The 23,813-nt window shown below is 42.9% G+C and overlaps 1 protein-coding gene across 1 annotated transcript in view; it reads right to left on the bottom strand.

Moving 5' to 3' along the window:
• pla2g15 (phospholipase A2, group XV) overlaps window positions 1-23,813 on the bottom strand; it is a 41,124-nt gene that overhangs the window by 13,917 nt on the left and 3,394 nt on the right. Inside the window, exon 2 of the mRNA XM_041191745.1 lies at window positions 8,456-8,612. Coding sequence (XP_041047679.1) covers window positions 8,456-8,612 — 157 coding nt within the window. The remainder of the gene's footprint in view (window positions 1-8,455; window positions 8,613-23,813) is intronic.

Genomic DNA, 23,813 nt, shown 5'->3' with positions numbered 1-23,813 from the left:
AAATGGCGAACATGCTTTATAATGGGAGTGATTAGATAGGGCTCCAGCCATCCCAAAATTGAACTTTTAAAATTTTTTAAAATCATGTTTTCGAGTAAATTCAAGACAAAATCTTACTGGAGAAATTATTTGACAAAGCAAGAAAAAAAAGCAAGAACACATTTTTATTAAAGTGCAGTACTGTATCTGTACTGTAAAAATAGTCAGGAGTTGCTGTATCCTGTAAATCACAGCACGTACAGTTACCGACTACTCTTTTAAATGCTGGTTTTTCTTTATGTCAGAGCCAGTATATGTCCATGATGGTTAAATCGTGGATAGGTGAAAATTTGGGACCGCAACGGGCTATACTGTATACAAGGACTTTATGTGCAGGTAAACACATTTGTGAAAGTCGTCTCGAATGGTGTGACTTTACTGTACTTTAAAAAGGGGGAGAAAGGATGTGACCATTTAGGACATCAGCAAGTTCTTCGTCAGTATAAAGATGTTTCGGGCAGTCCTCCCAATTAGTGACATTACTCAAGAGGACGGCAGCACTGGAGGGTACAAAAAATTCCTACAGAAAATGCCCCCCTTTGTCAGCTCCCTATTATAATATAAAGGGTATTTAAGTTCAAAATGATGGCGCACAGCAGCGGGGTGGAAGAAAAGGAAAGAAACATTAATTAGGAACTACATCTCTGTCGATCAAAAATTCCAAAGCTAAGTCAGCAGGAGCTGACGACATAAGCCAAAACGCCATTGCTAATGATGCATTTAACGCATTTAACATTAAGCGCAGTTTACAGGGATGCAGATGTCAAATGAAAGATAAAATGACCTTATTTGTAATGTTCTACGCTGAGGAGAAATTCTTAGAGGATCTTGTCAGCGAACTGATTTGAGTTTAGAGGATCATTTATCAGGGCAAGGTTCAAGTGCAGTAATTTGGTGCAAGAAGACTAGACAACTTGCCGTGAAAAGAATTCAAACCACCTCGAAGTTCATAGAGTTGAACTAGTAAAAGTCTTTTCCAGGGCCTCATTGGTCCCTTCAATTGACGGGTGACAAAGAAGTTGGTCAGTGTTTTCTAGGTAAAGCCAGGTCAGGGTCTTGTACAACAATGTAGTATTTTTTGTTTTCTATTTGATCATTCTGGCAGTTCACCTGAACTCTCTACTTGCTTTTGTGATAGCCTCGTGGCTTGAATCGTGAATTTTCAGACATTCGTGCTCTATGAAACCCGGGTCTTTATGCCTTAGTCATGAGCCTTAGGTTTTATACCTTGCTTTGTATACACTTGGTTTGGCATTCGCCCTGCCCACCTGCATAACACAGATTTATCTTTATAAATGACGACTGCCAGAAATGGGCTCGTTTTCCCATCACATCTAATCCTGCCTGTAACCTATTCTGTTTATATAAAGGTCCTAGTACCAGCACAAATCCTCTGAATAATTCTGTACAGCTTTGTGCTTTTAATTTGTGACAATTTTATATTGACATCCAACACATAGAATATAGTTTTAAAAACCCACATAACAAATACACTGCACTGAAAAAAAATCATAATTTGACATTTTCAACTGATTTTAACAAGAGTATCTCAGCTCTGTTGCTCATAAAAGAACAGTTTCTATAATTACTTATCATCTCTTCTGATCTCTCAATTTGAGAACTTGACCTCCCCCCAACCCCCCCCCCCCCATTTCTTGAGAGTACACTCGGGTGATCATAGATCATGCGGTAATAAAAAAAAGCCCCTTGATAGGCCACAAATGGGACTCCAGTAACACAATGAGTCAGCTGTCTCTTTCTCAGGAAACTCAACCACTAACATCTCCTATGACTAGACAACTAATGAGAGTAAGCCAGACAGCACAGAGAACCAGAACAGAAAATGGAAATCTCTTAAATCAATTTTTAAGTGTCTCAATGTATCTTTTCAGTGCGAAACACAGAATTTGATGGTCCCAGAGACAGTTTCTTCCTTCCCCCAGTCATTGTTATAATTTCCATTGGTTTGTTCTGGATTCTCACTAGGCTTCAGTGGGTGTACTCTGCAGTCTTAATTCAGGAACTGATCTTAACCTCTCATTACAGGTTGTAGAACTATGGAAGCTTACAGCGTAAAAGGAAGCAATATGACCCAATTCGTCGTGCCAGCTTTTGCTAGATCAGTCTAAAACTAACATTATAATCCTGCTCTCTCCCCACAGTCCTGCATCTTCTGCTGCTTCAAGTATCTCTTTATCCACCCCCCAGAAAGATACGATGGTTTCTGCCCCACTCGCTTCACACACATGCACACACAATGATTAAATCGTTTCATCTTGAGCCCTTCCAAGCCTTTCATGAAGCAACAAAAGCCTGATTTTGCCCAATTCTTTGCAGACACCAGTTTCTTCATATCTCTTGCAAACCCAGTGACTCCAGCCTTAGTTCTTCCTTTGACATTTTTGCCTTCATCATTTCCTCTCAACTCAAACACAACACCTTTATTTGCTCAATTGTTGGATCTGCTTACAAGAAGTTCTTTCGTGTTCAAGTGCAATCATGTCCATTCAAACATACGAAATAGGAACAGGAGTAGGCCATTTGGCCCCTTGAGCCTGCTCCACCATTCAATAGGATCATGACTGATATATTTGTGTTTCGAATTCCACATTCCCATCTACCTCCGATAACCTTTGATTCCCTTGCCTAACAGGAATCGGTCTACCTCTGCCTTAAAAATATTCAATGATCCTGCCTTCACCACCTTCTGAGGCAGAGGGTTCCAAAGTCGCACAACGCTCAGAAAAAAAATCTCTTCATCTGTCTTATAAGGGCAACCCCTAATTTTAAAACAGTGCTCCACTCAACAAGACTCAACTCTAAAATCTTAGCATGTTCAAGACTGAATTGTTGCTACTGGCTCCTCAAGCATGTAAAGTGCACAGCTAGTTTGAGCAGTATTCATTATTGATGTACCATATATCAGCAAGTTATCCAATCACTCCAGTCAAGCCCTGTAGTAACTATCTATATCCATCTGCACTAAATTCTGTTCACCTGTTAGCACTGGTTTCACTGATTAACATTGGCTCTTAAACCCCCAATGCATCAACATTCAAAATTCTCACCCTTGTGTTTAAATATCTGCATAGCCTCAGCACCCCTTCCCACCCATCTAATCTCCTTCACCACTGTACCCAGCTCTGAACTCTACATTTTGGACTCTGGTCCCTTTTACATCCCCCACTTTCTTTGCAGTTTTGAGAGCTGTATATTAAAACTCCTAAGTCCCACACTCCCCCAAAACTCACCCACCTCTCCAGTCAAGTATTTGATCACCCCTCCCAATAACTTCCTTCATTAAATCATTCATTGAATGTGTGTGTCACTGGCAGGGCCAGCATTTGATGCCCATCTCTAATTTCCCTTAGGGTGTTCAACAGCCTTCTTCAACTGCTGAAATCTGTTTGGTGTAAGTTCTCTCATAGTGCTGTTGAGGAAGTTCCAAGATGTTGACCCAGCGATGGTATATTTCCAAGTCAGAATGGTGGGTAACTTGGAGGTTATGGTGCTCCCAAGTGCCTACTGCCCTTGGCCTTCCAGATGGTAGAGGACATGGGAATGGAAGGTGCTGTCAAAAGAGTCTTGGTGAGTTGCTGCAGTGCATCTTGTAGATGGTGCACACTGCTGCTACTGTGCAGTGAAGGGAGTGAACGTTTAAGGTGGTGGATGGCAAGCCAATCAAGTGGGCTGCTTTGTCCTGGATGGTGTTGAGCTTCAAGTGTTGTTGAAGCTGCAAGCACTCAGGCAAGTGAAGAGTATTCCATCACACTCCTGACTTGTACCTTTTAGATGGTGGACAGGCTTTGTGGAGTCAGGTAGTGAGTTATTCACTACAGAATTCCCAATCTCTTTCCTGCTCTTGTAGCCACAGTATTTATGCAGCTGGTCCAGTGCAGTTTCTGGTTAATAGTGACCCCTAAGATGGTGATGATAGGGGTTTTGATGCTAGCAATGCCAATTAATGTGAAGAGGAGTTGGTCATACCTTCCCAAGTTTCTTGCCACTTGACAGTCTAAACCTGGAAGTTGTTACAGGCAGGTAAAGACAGCTTCATTACTTAAGGTATTGCAAATGGAACTGAAAACTATGCAATCATCAGTAAACATCCCCACTGCTGACCTTGGGCCTCTATAAAACACTATGGGAAGCAAACGAGATGACTTTCTTCATTAGAGTGCTTTATAAAGGAAAACTTTTGTTTCAGGATCGTCCATGGGATGTTATGGTTCCCCAGCCCATGTCCACTATCCCAGGAAAATGTAGCCTGTCCAGCACTGCCTCAGATGAAAAAAAAATCATCCAAGCACAGACTAGTGACCCAACCTAGGAATAATCTATTAGGAAAACCCTTCCGTTAATAGTCATATAATTTCAATGACCTGCACTTTTTATTTTATTGCACAAATAATGGTTACTTGCTTTGTGCATGACCCAGTGAAAACCACAATTTACCCTCTTCCCAGAAGAGAGTTAATATTGAGGCACAAGACCAGCTATATGATAATTATGTTTTTGTAAGGCGAGGTCCATTGGATCAATAAACAGTGTCTTTAATATCCTTACACTGGCTTAACTTATAATAATGTAATATTCTACCTAGCACAATTACCGTACTAGCTTTGGCTAAAAGGCCCCTATCTATCTATAGAGGCATTAACAAGTCAAGTAGTTAGAGCTGAAGGAGAAGGAAACCTCAGGGAATCAAGTGTTGTAAGGCAGCTCCCCACTGAGCCCAATTCAATTATGAATATTGCAACAGCAAAATATAAATATCAGGGAGATGTTTCACATCCAGCTTCTCTCCTCTGAAGAATAATCCTTTATTCCAGTTTCTATGGTGACAGAATTTTTCCATGTGCCAAAGAGAGCTATTTGATAAAAATATCACTCATTGGTGATTATTAATGAGGGAAACAGGCTTTCATCTAATAAGGACGGAAAACTGACTATGGTAATCACTCCTGGACACCCAGTGTATTTTTACACCCAAAATGCTTCAACAAACATATTTTAGATGATTTTCCATTGAGCAGTTTTTATACTGTTTATTTAAGATTACATTTGAGACATGGATACACTCGGTGACTACATCTGTAATTCAGGCATAGATCTCTAGATACCTAACTGTATTGTGGAATCAGCAACTTGACAACATTTACCATTAGCAACATACAATAGCAAAGGTGTGTTCTAACATTATAGTGATGAAAAATGCCATTTGTTAGTTAGAAATTCCTCACCTTCAGTTAAATTGCTCTCCCCAACCTGTGGTGACTGAGCAATCAGCCCACACCACAGGGTCTCAAACTATTTATCCCTCACCCAACACCAGTAGAACAGATTATCTGGTCATTGTCACATTGCTGTTTATGGGATCCTGCTGTGTGCAAACTTGGTCATCACATTTCCTACATTAAAACAACGACCACACTTCAGAAGTATTTCATTGACTATAATACACTCTGGGTCATCCTGAGGTCATGAAAGGCACTACATAAATGCAAATGTGTGTTTTCTTTTTCTCTTGTTCCTTCTGCCAGCTGACTGAAGTGCTGCATTGGGGCAGCCCTGGGGGCAGATCAGAGGCCCAACCTAGAGTGATTGAAACAGGAAGGAAAAGGCCACTGCTCATTTCCTGGAAGACAAAAAGAAGCAAAACTAACTTTTTAAAAAAAAAAAAATTCTTTCACAGGATATGGGAGTCGCTGGTTAGCCCAGCATTTATTGCCCATCCCAACTTGCCCTCAAGGTGCTGGTGAGCTGCCTTCTTGAACCACTGCAGTCCCTGTGGTGTAGGTACACCCACAGTGCTGTTAGGGAGGGAGTTCAAGGGTTTTGACTGAGCAACAGTGAACGAACAGTGATACATTTCCAAGTCAGGATGGTGTGTGCCTTGGAGGGGAACTTGCAAGCTGTGGTGTTCCCATGTAACTGCTGCCCTTGTCCTTCAAGGTGGTAGAGGTTGTGGGTTTGGAAAGTGCTATCTAAGGAGCCTTGGTGAGTTTCTGTAGTGCAGATGATACATACTGCTGCCACTGTGCGTCAGTGGTGGAGGGGCTGAATATTTCAGGTGATAGATGGGTTGTGGATCAAGGGGGCTGCTTTGTCCTGGATGGTTGGAGCTGGTCCAGTTCAGTTTCTGGTCAATGGTAACGTCCAGGATTTTGATAGTGGGGTATTCAGTGATGGTACTGCCATTGAATGTCATGGGGAGATGGTATGTTTCTTTCTTGTTGGAGATGGTCACTGCCTGGCACTTAAGTAGCAGATAACATATCATACCACATATCAGCGAAAGCCTGAATATTGTCCAGGTCTTGCTGCGTACAGACATGTACTGCTTCGGTATTTGAAGAATCACGAATGGTGTTGAACATTGTGCAATCATCAGTGAACGTCCCCACTTCTGACCTTAAAGTGGAAGGAAGGTCAATGATGAAGCAGCTGAAGATGGTTGGGCCTAGGACATTATCTGAGGAACTCCTGTCGCAATGTCCTGGGACCGAGATCATTGACCACCAACAACCACAACCATCTTCCTTTGTGCTATGTATGATTCCAACAGTGGAGAAATTTCCCACTGATTCCCATTGACTGCAGTTTTGCTAGGGCTCCTTGATGCCACACTTGGTCAAATGCTACCTTGTAATCAAGGGCATGAATTCTCACCTTATCTCAAGTTCCAACTCTTTTGCCCATGTTGAACCAAGGTTGTAATTATGTTAAGAGCTGAGTGGCCCTGGCATATCCCAAACTGAGTCAGTGAGCAGGTTATTGCTGAGTAAGTGCCACTTGATAGCACCAAAAACACCTTGCATCACTTTGCTGATGATCGAATGTAGGCTGATGGGACAGTAATTGGCCGGGTTGGATTTGTCCTGCTTTTTGTGGATAGAATATAACAGGACAATTTTCCACATTGCTGGGTATATTCCAGTGTTGCAGCTGCAATGGAATACCTTAGCTTGGGGTGTGGCTAGTTCTGGAGTAGAAGTCTTCAGTACTATTTCTGGAATATTGCTGGGGCCTGGTAGCCTTTGCAGTATCCAGTATCTTCAGCTATTTCTTGATATCACATGGAGTGGAGTGAATTGAATTGGCTGAAAACAGGCACGTGATGCTGGGAACCTCCGGAGATGACCGAGATGAATCATCCACTTGACCCATCTGGCTGAAGTTTGTTACAAATGCTTCAGCCTTATCTTTTGCAATGATGTGCTGGGATCCCCCATCACAGAGTACCGGAATACTCATGTAGCCTCCTCCTCCTGTTAGATTTTAATTGTCCACCACCATTCACGACTGGATATGGCAGGACTGCAGAGCTTAGATCTGATTCATTGGTTGTGGGATCGCTTAGCTCTATCACATGCTGGTTTTGCTGTTTGGCATCCAAGTAGTCCTGTGTTGTAGCTTCATGAGGTTGACACCTCATTTTTATGTATGCCTGGTGCTGCTCCTGGCATGTCCTCCTGTACTCTTCATTGAACCAGGGTTGATCCCCTGGCTTGGTGGTGATGGTAGAGTGGGGGATATGCCGGGCCATGAGGCTACAGATTGTGGTCGAGTTCTGCTGCTGCTGATGGCCCACAGCGCCTCATGGATACCCAGTTTTGAGTTGCTAGATCTGTTCAAAATCTATCCCATTTAGCACAAGGGTAGTGTCACACAGCACGGTGGAGGGTATCCTCACCATGAAGATGGGACTTTGCCAACACATCAACCTGAAAGTGGTCACTCCTACTGATACTGTCATCAACAGATGCAGCTATGACAGGTAGATTGGGGAGGATGAGGGCAAGTAGTTTTACCTTCACAATCTGCTGCAGACTCAGTCTAGTAGCTATGTCCTATAGGACTCAGCCAGCTCAGTCAGTAGTGGTGCTACTGAGCCACTCATGGCGATGGACATTGAAGTCCCCCACCCAGTGTACATTCTGCACCATTGCCACCCTCAGTGCTTCCTCCAAGTGGTGTTCAACATGGAGGAGCACTGATTCATCAGCTTGGGTGGGGTTGGGGGGTTGGGTGGTGTGTGTGTGTGTTAGGTAATCAGCAGGAAGTTTCCTTGACCATGTTTGACTTGATGCCTCCCTCCCGACTGGAGACCAGTGTGCTGCCACCCTTCATCTCTTTTGCCATTTTCTCACACCTGCCTTCCACCCTGTCATAGACCATCCCCCCCACCTCCAACCGTTACCGGTCTCTTTACTTGCTTAAAACTTGCTACATCTCTAACTTCTTCCAGTTTTGACCGAAGGTCATAAACCTGAAAAGGTAACTTTGTTTCTCTTTCCACAGGTGCTGCCTGACCTGAGTATTTCCAACATTTTGTGTTGTTATTTCATGTAGTCCTGTCACACGTACCAAGCATCGCTCATGTCACATGTACCTAATGCAGTTCATGCCATACCTGATGTTGTCAATCCAGCAGTCAATGACAAGAGGCAGAAGCAGTTCAAGATTCAGCCAGAGGGTGAAATAATCCACAGTTTTCTTGGTGCACAGATAGTGCACCACATGAGGTTTGTTTAGCTTAGCTTCCAGCTGGTTCCCCAGGTCACCTGGAACTGTCAATTTAAAAAAAACAAAGTTACGACTAGGACTCAAATTAGTTGACAGCTGCTCACTATGTCCACACACAAACAAGTCAACTGTGATGAAGGTGGGAGGAAGAGAAAAAGCCTCATAGCTCCTGACTGCATCTTATATTTCACTCATCTCCTTTTCTGGAACTTTCTCCACAAAGCACTTGTTTACAAACTTTCTGAACAGTTTCTTCCCCATCTATCCTCACCCCTCCAGCAAGGTGTTGACTCCTCCCTAGTGTCCAACGCTACAGGGACCAGTTGCCTCCTAGATCTACATATCATCACAAGCCTACAGCAAGTGCTGGAAGGCATTGAGCTGGGAGCTACAATATACGGGGGGGGGGGGGGGGGGGGGGGGGGTAAAAGGTCCTGTCCCTGACTGATGTCCATTCACAAAAGCAGGCATCGCCAGGCAACATCCAGAAGTGTTAAACCTGGCTGGTCGTTTTCCTGACCATTCAATTCCAGCATGCCCACTGCCACCCAGTCAGTAATACATTAACTCAGCAAAGAGCCGGGGATTGAACTGTGGACCTCCCAGGCCTGTACAACCCAGCTGATTATTCTATGATCCTGCTTACTCATGGGATAAACATGGTCAGCCATTGAAGACGGGTACACCAGCTGGTTTACAGATACCCCTCTACTGGAAAGACAAAAGTATGTTAAGTATATTAAGGCCAGTCATCACTCCAGCAACAAGCCTGTATCCAGAAGGGCTGATGGGTAAGAATTGGTTTGCAAGTTTGAATTCCATTTTCTTTGTAAATCTAAAATTAAAAGCTGGCATCAGTGAAAACGACCATGAAACTTTTGGATTGTTGTAAAAACTCAACTGGTTCACTAATGTCCTTTAGGAAAGGAAACCTGCTATCCATACCATGTCTGTCCTGTACACAATTTCACCCCCACACCATAGTTGGCAGGATGGGCAATAAAAGCGAGCCTTGTTGGTGATGCCCTAAGCCGGAGATCAAATTTAAAAAGTACTCTGTCCTGTTTAGCACTTTAACATTTACGCATCAAGGATGCTAAAGATATGCACTAGATGCAAGACTTATATGTATAGATAATAGAAACAATGAAACTATTTCTACCAGAAACCAATAAGAATAGCAGTGGTGCCAGCTATCATCCAATTTGCTTATGGCAGGGAAACCATGTCAACAGACAAATGGATGTGAAGCAAATGAGAATCTTATGAGGAGCTTGGAGTCCACCCATTTGCTAAGAGTTGGCTGGAAGCCAAGAGAACATTTAATCTGTGAACCAGCAACTTAACCCATTTATTGCTCCAAAGCACTGAGCCTGTGTCAAGAACAATACACAAAATAAAAAGGTAAAAACAAAACTGCAATTGAGAAAAGTAAATTAAACCAGAATGCTCACTGATATATCTATACTTCCCTACGCACTACCTCCACTCCTAGCTAATAAACACATTATCCTTTATCAATGCATCAACCACGCAACCAGAATCCACACAAAAGCACTTTCTAGCTGGTTAGTGGACTCCCCAGTTTTTGCTCATGCTTGTCGGTGGATTTCATAATGTGATGACTGGGTAACGCACTGAACCAGACTTGGAGTATGTACTGTAACTTGCAGCACCAAATCAGGTGAATCTGGTTACCTACAACATATCTGTCTGTACTACTAGCTCAGATCTTGTGTGGCATTCCTCCATTGGCCAAGGATACTAAAATTGCTGCAGTAATACAGAAAGCAGTCAGAGCGAGAAAGAGAAAGCTCCTGGTTAAGCTGAGGGTTGTGTCAAGACTATTTGTGTGTTCTGCCCCTTGTATTAATCTCCATTACTACTGAACAAAGAACAAAGTACAGCACAGGAACAGGCCCTTTGGCCCTTCAAGCCTGCGCTGATCATATTGTCCGTCAACTAAAACATTTGCACTTGTGGTCCGTATCCATCTATTCCCATCCTATTCATGTATCTGTTAAGCTGCCTTTTAAACACCACTATCTACCTGCTTCCACCACCTCCTCTGGCAGCGAACTCCAGATACTCATTACCCTCTGTGTATAAAACTTGCCCCGCACATCTCCTCTAAAGTTTTCTCCTCTCACCTTAAATCTATGTCCCTTAGTAATTGACTCTTCCACTCTGAGAAAAAGCTTCTGACTATCCTCTTCACAAAACCATGCTGCCTCTCACTAATATGCCACTCATAATTTTGTAAGCTTCTATCAAGTCACCCCTCAATCTCCGTTGCTCTAGTAAGAACAATCCGAGTTTCTCCAATCTCTCCTCATGGCTAATAACCTCCAGACCAGGCAGCATCCTAGTAAACCTCCTCTGCACCCTCTCCAATGCCTCCATATCCTTCTGGTAATGTGGCAACCAGAATTGCACACAATATTCCAAGTGTGGCCTAACCAAGGTTCTATACAGCTGCAGCATGACTTCCCAGCTTTTATGCTCAATATCCCTGTCAATGAAGGCAAGCATGCCATATGCCTTCCTGACTACCTTATCCACCTGCGATGCCACTTTCAGTGACCGGTAGACCTGTACACCCAGATCCCTCTGCCTGTCGATTCATTTAAGGGTTCTACCATTTACTGTATAATTCCTGCCTGTATTAGACCTTCCAAAATGTGTTACCTCGCATTTGTCTGGATTAAACTCCATCTGCCATTTCTCCGCCCAAGTCTCCAACCGATCTATATCCCGTTGTATCCTTTGACAATCCTCTTCACTATCTGCAACTCCTCCAACCTTAGTGTTGTCTGCAAACTTACTAATTAGCCCAGTTAAATTTTCCTCCAAATCATTTATGTATACTACAAACAGAAAAGTCCCAGCACTGATCCCTGCAGAACTCCACTAGTCACAGCTCTCCATTCAGAAAAGCACCCTTCCACTGCTACCCTCTGTCTTCTATGACCAATCCAATTCTGTATCCATTTTGCCAGCTCACCTCTGATCCCATGCGACTTTACCTTCTGTACCAGTCTGCCATGGGGGAACTTGTCAAAGGCCTTACTGAAATCCATGTATATAACATCCACTGCCCTTCCATCATCGATCATCTTTGTCACTTCCTCGAAAAACTCGATCAAGTTAGTGAGACACGACCTCCTCTTCACAAAACCATGCTGCCTCTCACTAATATGCCCATTTGTTTCCAAATGGTAGTAAATTCTGTCACGAAGAATCTTCTCCAATAATTTCCCTACCACGGACACAAGGCTCACCGGCCTGTAATTTCCTGGATTATCCCTGCTACCCTTCTTAAACACTGGGACAACATTGGCCTTTCTCCGGTCCTTTGGGACCTCACCCGTAGCCAGTGAGGATACAAAGATTTCTGTCAAGGCCCCAGCAATCTCCTCCCTTGCCTCCCTCAGTACTCTGGGGTAGATTCCATTTGGCCCTGGGAGCTTATCCACCTTAATATTCTTCAAAACGCCTAACACCTCCTCTTTTTTTGATCGCAACATGATCCAGGCTATCTACACACTCTTCCCTAGACATATTGGCTACTAAGTCCTTCTCTTTGGTGAATACTGATGAGAAGTATTCATTTAGTATCTCTCCCATTTCTTCTGGCTCCACACACAGATTCTCACCTCTGTCCCTGAGTGGGCCTACCCTTTCCCTGGCTACCCTCTTGCTTGAAGTATGAATGCCCCAGAGCAAACATTAGAGGCCATTTCAACAGCCCAAATTGTTTAACTTACTTACTCTGTCTTAAAACAACCTTTCAGGACTTTGACCTGATACAGACAATAACATTCAGCAGCTACAGAGTGCTGTTCATTTGCCAAAGATTGATCATTTCAGTGACTCCTTTTAAATTCCTTAATATTAAACCACAAAACCACCAGAAACATTTCAAGGTTGGTCAGCTAAAAATGGAAATAAATCAAAACAGCAGAAAACATTAAACTTCTTCAATTGGAAAAACTCAGCAGGTCTGGCAGCATCGGCGGAGAAGAAAAGAGTTGACGTTTCGAGTCCTCATGACCCTTAGACAGAACTAGGGTCATGAGGACTCGAAACGTCAACTCTTTTCTTCTCCGCCGATGCTGTCAGACCTGCTGAGTTTTTCCAGGTAATTCTGTTTTTGTTTTGGATTTCCAGCATCCGCAGTTTTTTTGTTTTTAACTTCTTCAATTGACCATCCTATTCTTAGTCCTCTCCTATTTTTTGTTTACATGCTGCTCCTCAGTGACATCACAAAACACATCAGATTCCACATGTACACTGACAACACCACCCCGAGATCAGCTGCCGACCACATACCCCATACCATCACCAAGAGCACCTGATTTCCACCTCTATAATCCGAATGCATTCCAGTCTAAGTTTATCTGCTACTGTAACCCTCATCTATGCCTTTGTTATCTCAAGATAGGACTATTCTACCACACTCCTGGTCAGCCTCCCTTACGCCCTCTATAAACTTGAGCTCATCCAAAACTCGGATTTGGTGTCAGTTAGGACATGAGCAGCATTTAGCTGGTGTTCAGTGACCTACATTGATTCCCGGTTAAGCAACACCTCAAATCTAAAAGCATTATCCTCGTTCTCAAATGCCTCAACCTCCTCCAGCCCTACTATCCTCCAGGATATCTGCAACTTCTCCTTTGCTGGCCTCTCGCACAACCCTAGTTTCAATTGCTCCACCATTGCTGACTATGTCTTCAACTATCGAAACAGTAGCTCTGGAATTCCCTTCTTAAGCCTCTCTGTCTTTCTTTGCTTAAGATGCTGTTTAATATTGACCTCATTGATCAAGCTTTCGGTCATCTGCACAAACATATTATGCGGCTCAGTGCCATATTTTGTTTGATAATGTTCATGTGAAGCACCTTAGTGCCTTTAATGGAGTAAAATGTCCAATGTAAATGTAATAGTTGCTGTCTCCAGCATCCAAGCAAAAAGTTGCCAAGTATAGGATATGCAATCTCTAACTTGTTTTTCAGAAATCAATGGTACATTTCATGCAGGAAGCCTTACCATAGTTTATCAAATGCAGCTATAGACTTTCCATGTTGCATTTGAGTTTATGGATGGAATATCCTCTTCATAAAACCACCTCTAACATTATTTTGCCTCATTCAACTCTCTGAGCTTCTAACCCTGTTATAAATTAACTTCTATATCATCTACCACTTCCCCAAATTCTATAATTTGATTTGTGTCAATCTCATAGCTTTATAACACACTCGATGTTGTTAAATGAACATACATACAGACATACAAATTAGGAGGAGTAGGCCACTTGGCCATTTGAGCCTACTCTGCCAATCAATAAGATCATGGTTGATCGAATTGTAACCTCAACTCCACATCCCTGCCTACACCCGATAAACTTTCACCCCCTTGTTAATCAAGAATCTATCTAGCTCTGCCTTAAGAATATTCAAAGACTCTGCTTCCACCTCCTTTTGAGGAAGGGTTCCAAAGACACTCAATCCTCAGAAAAAAATTCTCATCTGTCTTAAATGAGCGACCCCTTATTTTAAATAAATGACCCCTAGTTCTAGATTGTCCCACAAGGGGAAACATCCTCTCCACGTTCACCTTGTCAAGACTCCTCAGGATCTTAAAGGTTTAAATCAAGTCACCTCTTACTCTTCTAAATCCAGTGGATACAAGCTTAACCTGTCCAACCTTTCCTCATAAGACAACCTGCCCATTCCTGGTATTAGTCCAGTAAACCTTCTCTGTACTGCTTCTAATGCATTCACATCCTTCCTTAAATAAGGAGACCAATACTGTACACAGCACTCCTGATAGGGTCTCAACTGTACAACTAAAGTATAACCTACATACTTTTGTAATCAATTCACAACACAATAAGTGATAACATTCTATTAGCTTTCCTAATTATTTGCGGTACTTACAAACTAACCTTTTGTGATTCATGCCCTTGGACATGAGATCCCTCTGAATCTTAGAGCTCTGCAATCTCTCACCCATTTAGATAATTAGTTTATTTTTTATTCTTCCTGCCAAAATGGACCATTTCACATTTGCCCACATTATACTCCATTTGTCAGATCTTTGCCCGCTCAATTAACCTGTGTCTCTTTGTAGCCTCCATGTCCTCTTCACAGTTTACTTTCCTACCTTTTTGTCAGCCAATTTTACAATCATATCCTCAGTGCCTTCGTCCAAGACATTTATATAAATTGTAAAAAGTTGAGGCCCCAGCACTGATCCGTGTGGCACCACTCATTATATCCTGCCAACCAGAAAAAGACCCATTTATGCCAACTGTTTCCTGTTAGCTAGCCAATCTTCTATCCATGCCATATATGTTACCCCCTACACCATAAGCTTTTATTTTCCGCAATAGCCTTTGATGTAGCACCTTATCAAATCAAGCATGTTTTACATGCCAAGTATCATGTGTGGGCATAATTATGCTAAAGATCACCACCTGCCTCATTGTTTGCTGTACAGTACTTCAAAACAGTGAAAGATCTTTCTTCCCTTAGCTTTCCCCTCCTCCGGCTGACTTTTAAAACCCAAGCTTGGCATTGCCTGGCCACCACTTCTACATTCACATCTTACCCCTTATTTTCTACGTTGCTGTTGTGCTGCATTTAGTAGCCTTTTAGATTTCTCAAGCGTTGCAGCTGTCACATAACCTTGGAGAAGTTACCCAACCCTCCAGTGTAACAGCCCCTTTGAAATGTCCTTGAATACATTCTGTTCAGTACGACAATATAATAGGGAGTGTGACAGTAATGTTCAGTTTTGAGAGAGAGCAAAACAGGAGTCCAACTCTTTAACTTACTACGGAGTGATATTGGGTGTGCAGTTGAGACAAAGACTACTTCCTGACCCAAGAGAGATTTTTTGTAATTGAGCTGAGAGAAGTTGAGACCTCTTACTGCGACTGTGCTTTCCATGTGGATTAATACGTGGAAATGATTATGCGATAGTGGGGTGGATACTCCAAGACTGGGCATAAGTAAAGACTGGGATCAGACTGATCCCACAGGTCACTTTGGAGAACAGTCATATTGGACTCAAAACGTTAACTCTGTTTCTCTCTCCACAGATGCTGCCAGACTTGCTGAGTTTTTTCAGCATTTTCTGTTTTTATTTCAGATTTCCAGCATCCACAGTATTTTGCTTTTATTTTAAAGTCACTTAGACATTTTATCAAGATGAAACACATATTTGTCTGGGCTTGCCAACTGAAATATAATATTCAGTGACTAGAATTGTCCCATCTACTTTTAGGCAAAATGGCTACAGAATTTGGACCACTCAAGAAATATGTACAGTTAAGAATGAGGTAGCTTCTTGCAATATATCTGCATCTGATGAAAATATTAGCAGATTGAGGCAACATTACGAAATCCTGCTCTAACAAAGGTAATTTGACTAATAGCAGCATTACAATCAAACATCTGCAATATGCTGAACATACGAAATAGGAGAAGTAGGCCATTTTGGCCCCTAGAGCCTGCTCCACCAATCATTAAGATCATGGCTGATCTGTTTGTTTCGAATTCCATATCCCCATTTACCTCCAAAAACTTTTGACTCCCTTGCCTAACAAGAATCTATCTACCTTTGCCTTAAAAATATTCAATGACCCCACCTCCACAGCCTTCTGAGGCAGAGTTCCAAAGTCGCACAACCCGCAAAATTTCGCCTCATCTCTGTCCTAAAAGGGCAACCCCCAATTTTAAAAGTGCCCCCCTAGTTATGGACTCACCCACAAGAGGTAACATCCTTTCCAGGTCCACCTTGTCAATACCGTTGAGGATCTTACATACTTCAATCAAGTCACCCCTCACTCTCCTAAACTCCATTGGAAACAAGCCCAGCCTGTCCAACCTTTCCTCATAACACAAACCACTCAATCTAGGTATCAATCTAGTAAACCTCCTTTGAACCGCCTCCAATGCATTTACATCCTTCCTTAAATAAGGAGGCCGAAACCTCTCACATTATTCGAGATGTGGTTTCACCAATGCCCTATATGCTGTTTGTAGTGTACATTAATCATCTAGGCATGAATGGAGGAGGTATGATCAGTAAGTTCGCAGATGACACGAAAATTGGCGGTGTGGCAAATAGTGAGGAGGAAAGCCTTAGATTACACGACAATATAGACGGGTTGGTTAGATGGGCAGAACAGAGGCAAATGAATTTAATCCTGAAAAGTGTTAGGTGAAGCATTTGGGAGGATGAACAAGGCAAGGGAGTACACAATGAATGGTAGGACCCTAGGAAGCACAGAGGATCAGAGGGTGTGCATGTCCATAGATCCTTGAAGGTAGCAGGACAGGTAGCTAAGGTAGTTAAGGCAGCATATGGGATACTTGCCTTTGTTAGCTAAGGCATTAGCCGAGGCATTGAATACAAGAACAAGGAGGTTATGTTGGAGCTGTATAAAGCGTTAATTAGGCCACATGTGGAGTAGTATGTGCAGTTCTGGTCACCACACTAGGAAGGATGTGATTGCACTGGAGAGGGTGCAGAAATTTACCAGGATGCTACCCAGGCTGAAGTGTTTCCACTATGAAGAGAGACTAGATAGGCTGGGGTAGTTGGTAGTTTTCCTTAGAGCAAAGATGGCTGAGGGGGACCGGATTTGAGGTGTACAAAATTATGAAGGGCATGGATAGGTTATATAGAAAGAAACATTTCCTCTTAGTGGAGTGGTCAATAACCAGGGACATTGATTTAAGGTAAGGGGCAGGAAGTTTAGAGGGGATTTGAGGAAAGTTTTTAATCACTCAGAGGATGGGAATATCTGGAACTTTCTGTCTGAAAGGACGGTAGAGGCAGGGACCCTCACAACATTTAAGAAGTATTTAGATGAACACTTGAAACGCCATAGCATACAAGACTACGGGCCAAGTGCTGGAAAATGGGATTAGAGTAGATAGGGGCTTGATGACCAGCACGGACATGATGGACCGAAGGGCTCTTTCTGTGCTGCAAAACTCTATGACTTATAGAAGCTTTTACAATCCTCTTTTATGTCCCTTGCAAGTTTACTCTCAGACTCTATTTTTCCCCTTTTAATCAATCTCCTGGTCCTCCTTTGCTGAATTCTAAACTGCTCCCAACCCTCAGGCTTGCTACTTTTTCGAGCAACTTTATATGACCCCTCTTTGGATCAAATACTATCACTAATTTTTTTTGTTAGTCATGGTTGGGCTGCTTTTCCTTTTGTGTTCTTGTGCCAGAAAGTAATGTATAACTTCTGCAATACATACTTTCCTTCCTTAAATTTTAGCCATTTCCTAACCACTGTCATGACTTTTAATCAAGTTCCCCAATCTACCTTAGCCAACTGACACCTCATATCTTCAGTTTCCTTTGCTTAGGACCCTAGTTTTTGACCGGACCACTTCAATTTCCATCCCAATGAAGGATTCTATCGCACTTTGATCACTGTTCCCCAAAGGACCCCGCATAACAAGATTATTAATTAACACGTTCTCATTGCACAATACCAAATCTAGGATGGCTGGTTCCTAATTGGTTCCTTGATATACTGGTCTAAGAAACCATCTCATACATACTCCAAGAATTCATCTGCCACAGTATTATTGCTAATTTAGTTTGCCCAGTAGATATGTAATTAAAGCCACCCACGATTACTATAGCACCCTTGTTACAAGCACCTCTAACTTCCTGTTTAATGTCATCCCTGACCTTACCACTACTGTTTGGAGGTCTATGGACAACTCCCATTATCTTCTGGCCCTTGTTGCTTCTTGGACCCAGACTGATTCTACATCTAGATTTTCTGAGCCAATATCCTCTCTCATTATTGCACTAATTTTATCCTTAACTAACAATGCCATGCCACCTCTTTTTCCCTGTCCTTCCTAAATATTGAGTACCCTTGGATATTTAGTTCTCAGCTTTGGTCACACTGCAGCTATATCTCCGTAATTGAAATCATATCATACCCATTTACATATATTAGTTTGTTAATTTGTTTACCTTATTGGGAATGCTCCACGTGGGAGGATGCGAGGAATGGGTGATAAACAGAGAAACTGTTACAGGAAGACACACAAATTTTGTGTGCACACGCACGTGTGTGTTTGTGATACTAAAGCAAGACAAATCCTTACATAAAAAATAATGATACGTTTGATAGCTTCAAGAAACCAGCTTCCTTGACTTATTGTTTAAACAAAGACAGGTTTAAAGAGCAACCACCTCTCTGATTTTGGGGCTGCCCTTTTCCACTTCTGAAAACCAAGACAGTTAATGATTCAGTTTTCAACCTTGTAAAGACAGAGGACCTACTATCACTGGCCTCTCATGGTCAGGGCATGGAAGCCCTTTGTAGCACTTTGAAAGCATCTGACGGAGATCAGATAGTCCTATATTGGGCGTGCATCAGGCCCGGGGCCTTTCCTATCCGGATGGGAATCAGGCCCGGGACCTTTCCCATCTGGATGGCTGAGCTGAGCCATTGAGGCAGTTGTGAAAAAATAATTTTAAAGAAACTGATGCTACAAGTGGCTGAGAATGTGGCATCAGTTTCCTGATCATAACAGGAATTTGGATTTATAGATTTGGACTTCATAGGTTCAATAAGTCTCTCTCTCTCTGCTTTACTTGGAACAACCCCACCTACGTCAATTCAGTCTTTAAAATACCCACTCAATTCTCCCAATCCCCTTCAATAGCTTGCATTCATAACTTATTTCACAATTCTATCACCCATTGGGTTAAAAGGCTTTGCCCAAGTTCTGTTCTTGCTCCTAACCTCCCAATCATGTCTTGAGGTTTCTGATATTTCAACCGCTTTACATCAGCCTTAATTGAATTCCTAGTGGGCATCAGACTACAGCACAGAATTGGGCATACCGATTCCTAATCTCATCCAGCAAGGACACGAAGTGGCTGGAAAAAGAGAGACTGACACAGTGGGAAGGCTCTTCATTAGAGGTTTAAGGTACATTATAGGAGCGTAAGTACAGGGGCAGGGCATTCAGTCGCTCGAGCTGGTTCCATGATTCAATGAGATTATGGCTGTATCCTATCTCGATCTACCCACATTGGCTCCCTATAATCCCCAATACCCTCTTCTAATAAAATTCTGTCACAATTCTGAAATTTTCTAATTGACCTAGCCCTTTTTGGAACAGAGATTTGTAAATTTCCACTACCCTTTGAGTGAAGGAATGCAGAATGAGTTTTATCTGGTGTATAATGCAGGAGTGATTGATACTGCTAACAGACGCCATGTAGAAAAAATATTTTAACTACAAGCACTGACATTCCTCAACCTGCTGACTGCAGAGTTAAGCAAAGCATAACATTTTCAAACAATAGCAAATATTAGGAAACATCAGTAAAGCAGAAAGGCAAATGAAGCTAGTTAATAATAAAATCAACAGCAAAAATAAACAGCCTTTCCCACTGCTTACTGGCACTTAAATATAGCACATGGCAATACAAATAACAGCACATCACATGAAGCGTAGTCACAAGCTCCAACAGCTTCACCTGACAAGGCTTTTCCAACAGTTCCTGGAAACAGTTCAGTTCCAAAGCTAAGGCACTGATACCAGACTGAACATTATTCCACCTTGCAACTATATATATTAGGGGTCAGGAATGAATTAATTGATCAACACAAACCATTGCAACTGCCCTTCCTCAGTTACCCCCATTAAATCTGTGCAAAGAACTTCCAATTTATTTAATTATTCATCACATTCTGAGGACATGACAGAGTGTTGTACAACCAATGAACTACTTCTGAAGTGTAGTTACTCCTGCATCATAGGCAAGTCAGGCAGTCAGTGTGTGCTCCAGGTCCCACAAACAGGAGCTTTGATGATTGATCAGGTACTCTTTTCTCTATGGCACGAACTGAAGGAGGAATTTTGCCTACACAACCAGCAGAACTCATTGCTGTTCCCTGAAAAGTGTCAACATCTATCTGAACAAATAATTAAGGCGGCAAAAGGAATATTGGTCTTTATTGCAAGGGAGATGGAGAATAAAAGTGGGGAAGTTTTGCTACAGCTGTACAGAGCTTTGGTTAGACTGCACGTAGAGTCCTGTGCACAGTTTTGGTCTTCTTACTTAAGGACAGACATACTTGCATTGGAAGCAGTTCAGAGCAGGTTCACGTAGGCTTATTTCTGGAGTGAGGGGGCTTGTCTTATAAAGGAAAGGTTGAGCAGGTTGGGCCTATATTCTTTGGAGATTAGAAGAATGAGAGATGATCTTATTGAAACATAAGATTCTGAGGGGGCTTGGCAGAGTAGATGCTGAGACAATGTTTCTCCTCATTGTGGGAGTCTGGAACTAGGGAGCACAGTTTAAAAATAAGGCATCTCCCATTTAAGACAGATGAGGATGATTTTTCCTTTCTCTCAGAGGGTCGTTAAGTCTTTGGAATTCTCTTCCTCAGAGCAGTGGAGGCTGGTTCATTGAATATATTCAAGGCTGCGTTAGACAGATTTTTGATCTACAAGGAAGTCAAGGTTATGGGGGCCAAGCAGTAAAGGGGAGTTGAGGCCACAATCAGATCAACCATGTTGCTGCTGAATGGTGAAGCAGACTCAAGGGCCCAAATAGCCTACTCCTGTTCCTATTTCTTATGATCTTTTGAGCCACCAGGGCTGACAATTTAACAAAAACAGAATTACCTGGAAAAACTCAGCAAGTCTGGCAGCATCGGCGGAGAAGAAGAGAGTTGACGTTTCGAGTCCTCATGACCCTTTTCCAGTTCTGTTGAAGGGTCTTGAGGACTCGAAACGTCAACTCTTTTCTTCTCCGCCGATGCTGCCAGACCTGCTGAGTTTTTCCAGGTAATTCTGTTTTTGTTTTGGATTTCCAGCATCCGCAGTTTTTTGTTTTTATCTGACAATTTAACATCTCGTCTGAAAAGTGGCTCATGTATCAATGCAGCACCACCTCAGTCCTGTACTGAAGTACCGATACTAGATTACATAGTCCTGAGGGGTCATTTTGATGTTTCAGAAAGTGTAAAGTGTGCGATATAAATTCCTTTGGATTTGGATTTACATTGATGTCTGGGAATGAAAAGGGGGGAAGGTGTTTAACGGACAGTTGAACAGCAGATAGATGGGAACACCACCACCTGGAAGTTCCCCTCCAAGTCACTCACCATCCTGACTTGGAAATATATTGCCGTTCCTTCATGTCACTGGGTCAAAATCCTGGAACTCCCTCCCTAACAGCGGTGTGTGTGTGTGTGTGTGTGTGTGTGTGTACCTACACCACATGGACTGCAGCGGTTCAAGAAGGTGGCTCACCACCGCCTTCTCAAGGGCAACTAGGGATGGGCAATAAATGCTGGCCCAGCCAGCAAAGCCCACATCCGATGAATGAATTTTTAAAAAATTTGCAAATTTTACACTATCACCTTAGACTGCAAATTCAACCCACAACCTTCTTCCTCTTTCAATCATCATCCACTTCTCTTTTGAAAGCTATGAATGAACCTGCCTCCACCACACTCAGGCAGTGTATTCCAGAGATAAAAACAAAAAAACTGTGGATGCTGGAAATCCAAAACAAAAACAAAATTACCTGGAAAAACTCAGCAGGTCTGGCAGCATCGTCGGAGAAGAAAAGAGTTGACGTTTCGAGTCCTCATGACCCTTCGACAGAACTTGAGATGAAATATAAGCTGGTTTAAGGTGTGTGTGTGGGGGGCGGAGAGAGAGAGAGAGAGAGAGAAGTGGAGTGGGGGTGTGGTTGTAGGGACAAACAAGCAGTGATAGAAGCAGATCATCAAAAGTTGTCAACAACAATAGAACAAAAGAACACAAAGGTGTTAAAGTTAGTTGGTGATATTATCTAAACGAATGTGCTAATTAAGAATGGATGGTAGGGCACTAAGGTACAGCTCTAGTGGGGGTGGGGAGAGCATAAAAGATTAAAAAAAATTTTTTTTTTTTTAAAATAATGGAAATAGGTAGGAAAAGGAAAATCTATATAACTTATTGAAAAAAAAAGGAAGGGGGAAACAGAAAGGGGGTGGGGATGGGGGAGGGAGCTCACGACCTAAAGTTGTTGAATTCAATATTCAGTCCGGAAGGCTGTAAAGTGCCTAGTCGGAAGATGAGGTGTTGTTCCTCCAGTTTGCGTTGGGCTTCACTGGAACAATGCAGCAAGCCAAGGACAGACATGTGGGCAAGAGAGCAGGGTGGAGTGTTAAAATGGCAAGCGACAGGGAGGTTTGGGTCATTCTTGCAGACAGACTGCAGGTCCGACTTACCCCACGTGGATTTCAACTGAAATTCCACCCCTCATGTTTCGAACCCACCCAGGATTACAGATATCTCCGGGACATAAAACGTTTCTCGGATTGCTGTTCCCGTCACATTCTGAAATCCACACTCAGTGCCATGCGCCGCCATATGAACACACTCGACCTCTCCCTCCAGCAGCACCGCCGTACCCTTTTTCAAAGCTGCGCGTGCCCCCAGTTTCATTTTATCCTTCGGCTCATCCGACGCCTCAACAAGAAACTTTTTCTCTTTCTCTCAAGTGCTAAGGAACGCAAGCTCCAACAACTCATCGACACCAACACCCATCTAGGACCCTCCACCCCTGCCTGTCCCTCCGTCCCCACTCCATCTTCCAATCCCAACCCCAGCCGTGTATTCACTATACCCCCTGACTTTCCCCTCTCCAATGCTGAACGTTCAGTGCTCAGCAAAGGACTTAGTTTCATACCCTTACGCCCTCACCTCAATGAATTTCGGGCTTGGCATGATGCGGAACTCTTCTTCCGCCGTCTTCGTCTCCGGGCTCACTTCTTTGGGCAGGAGTCCTCTCCCAGTTCAACGGATCCTTTTACCCATCTCCAATATTCTCCCTCCACCTGGACCCCTCCCTCTGGATTCTTACCTTCTCTTGATCTTTTCATTGAGAACTGTCGGCGCGACATTAGTCGTCTCAATTTCTCTGCTCCTCTAACCCATTCTAACCTGTCTCTCTCTCAACTTACTGCACTCCATTCTCTCAGGTCCAACCCTGACATTGTCATCAAACCCGCTGACAAGGGTGGTGCTGTTGTTGTCTGGCGCACTGACCTCTACCTCGCGGAGGCTGAGCGTCAACTCGCAGACACTTCCTCCTACCTCTCCCTGAACCATGACCCCACCACTGAACATCAAGCCATTGTTTCCAGGACTGTCACTGACCTCATCTCCTCTGGGGATTTC

This window comes from Carcharodon carcharias, chromosome 7 (assembly GCF_017639515.1).
Source record: "Carcharodon carcharias isolate sCarCar2 chromosome 7, sCarCar2.pri, whole genome shotgun sequence".
Lineage (NCBI taxonomy): Eukaryota > Metazoa > Chordata > Chondrichthyes > Lamniformes > Lamnidae > Carcharodon > Carcharodon carcharias.
This window is presented reverse-complemented; position numbering and strand designations above follow the sequence as displayed.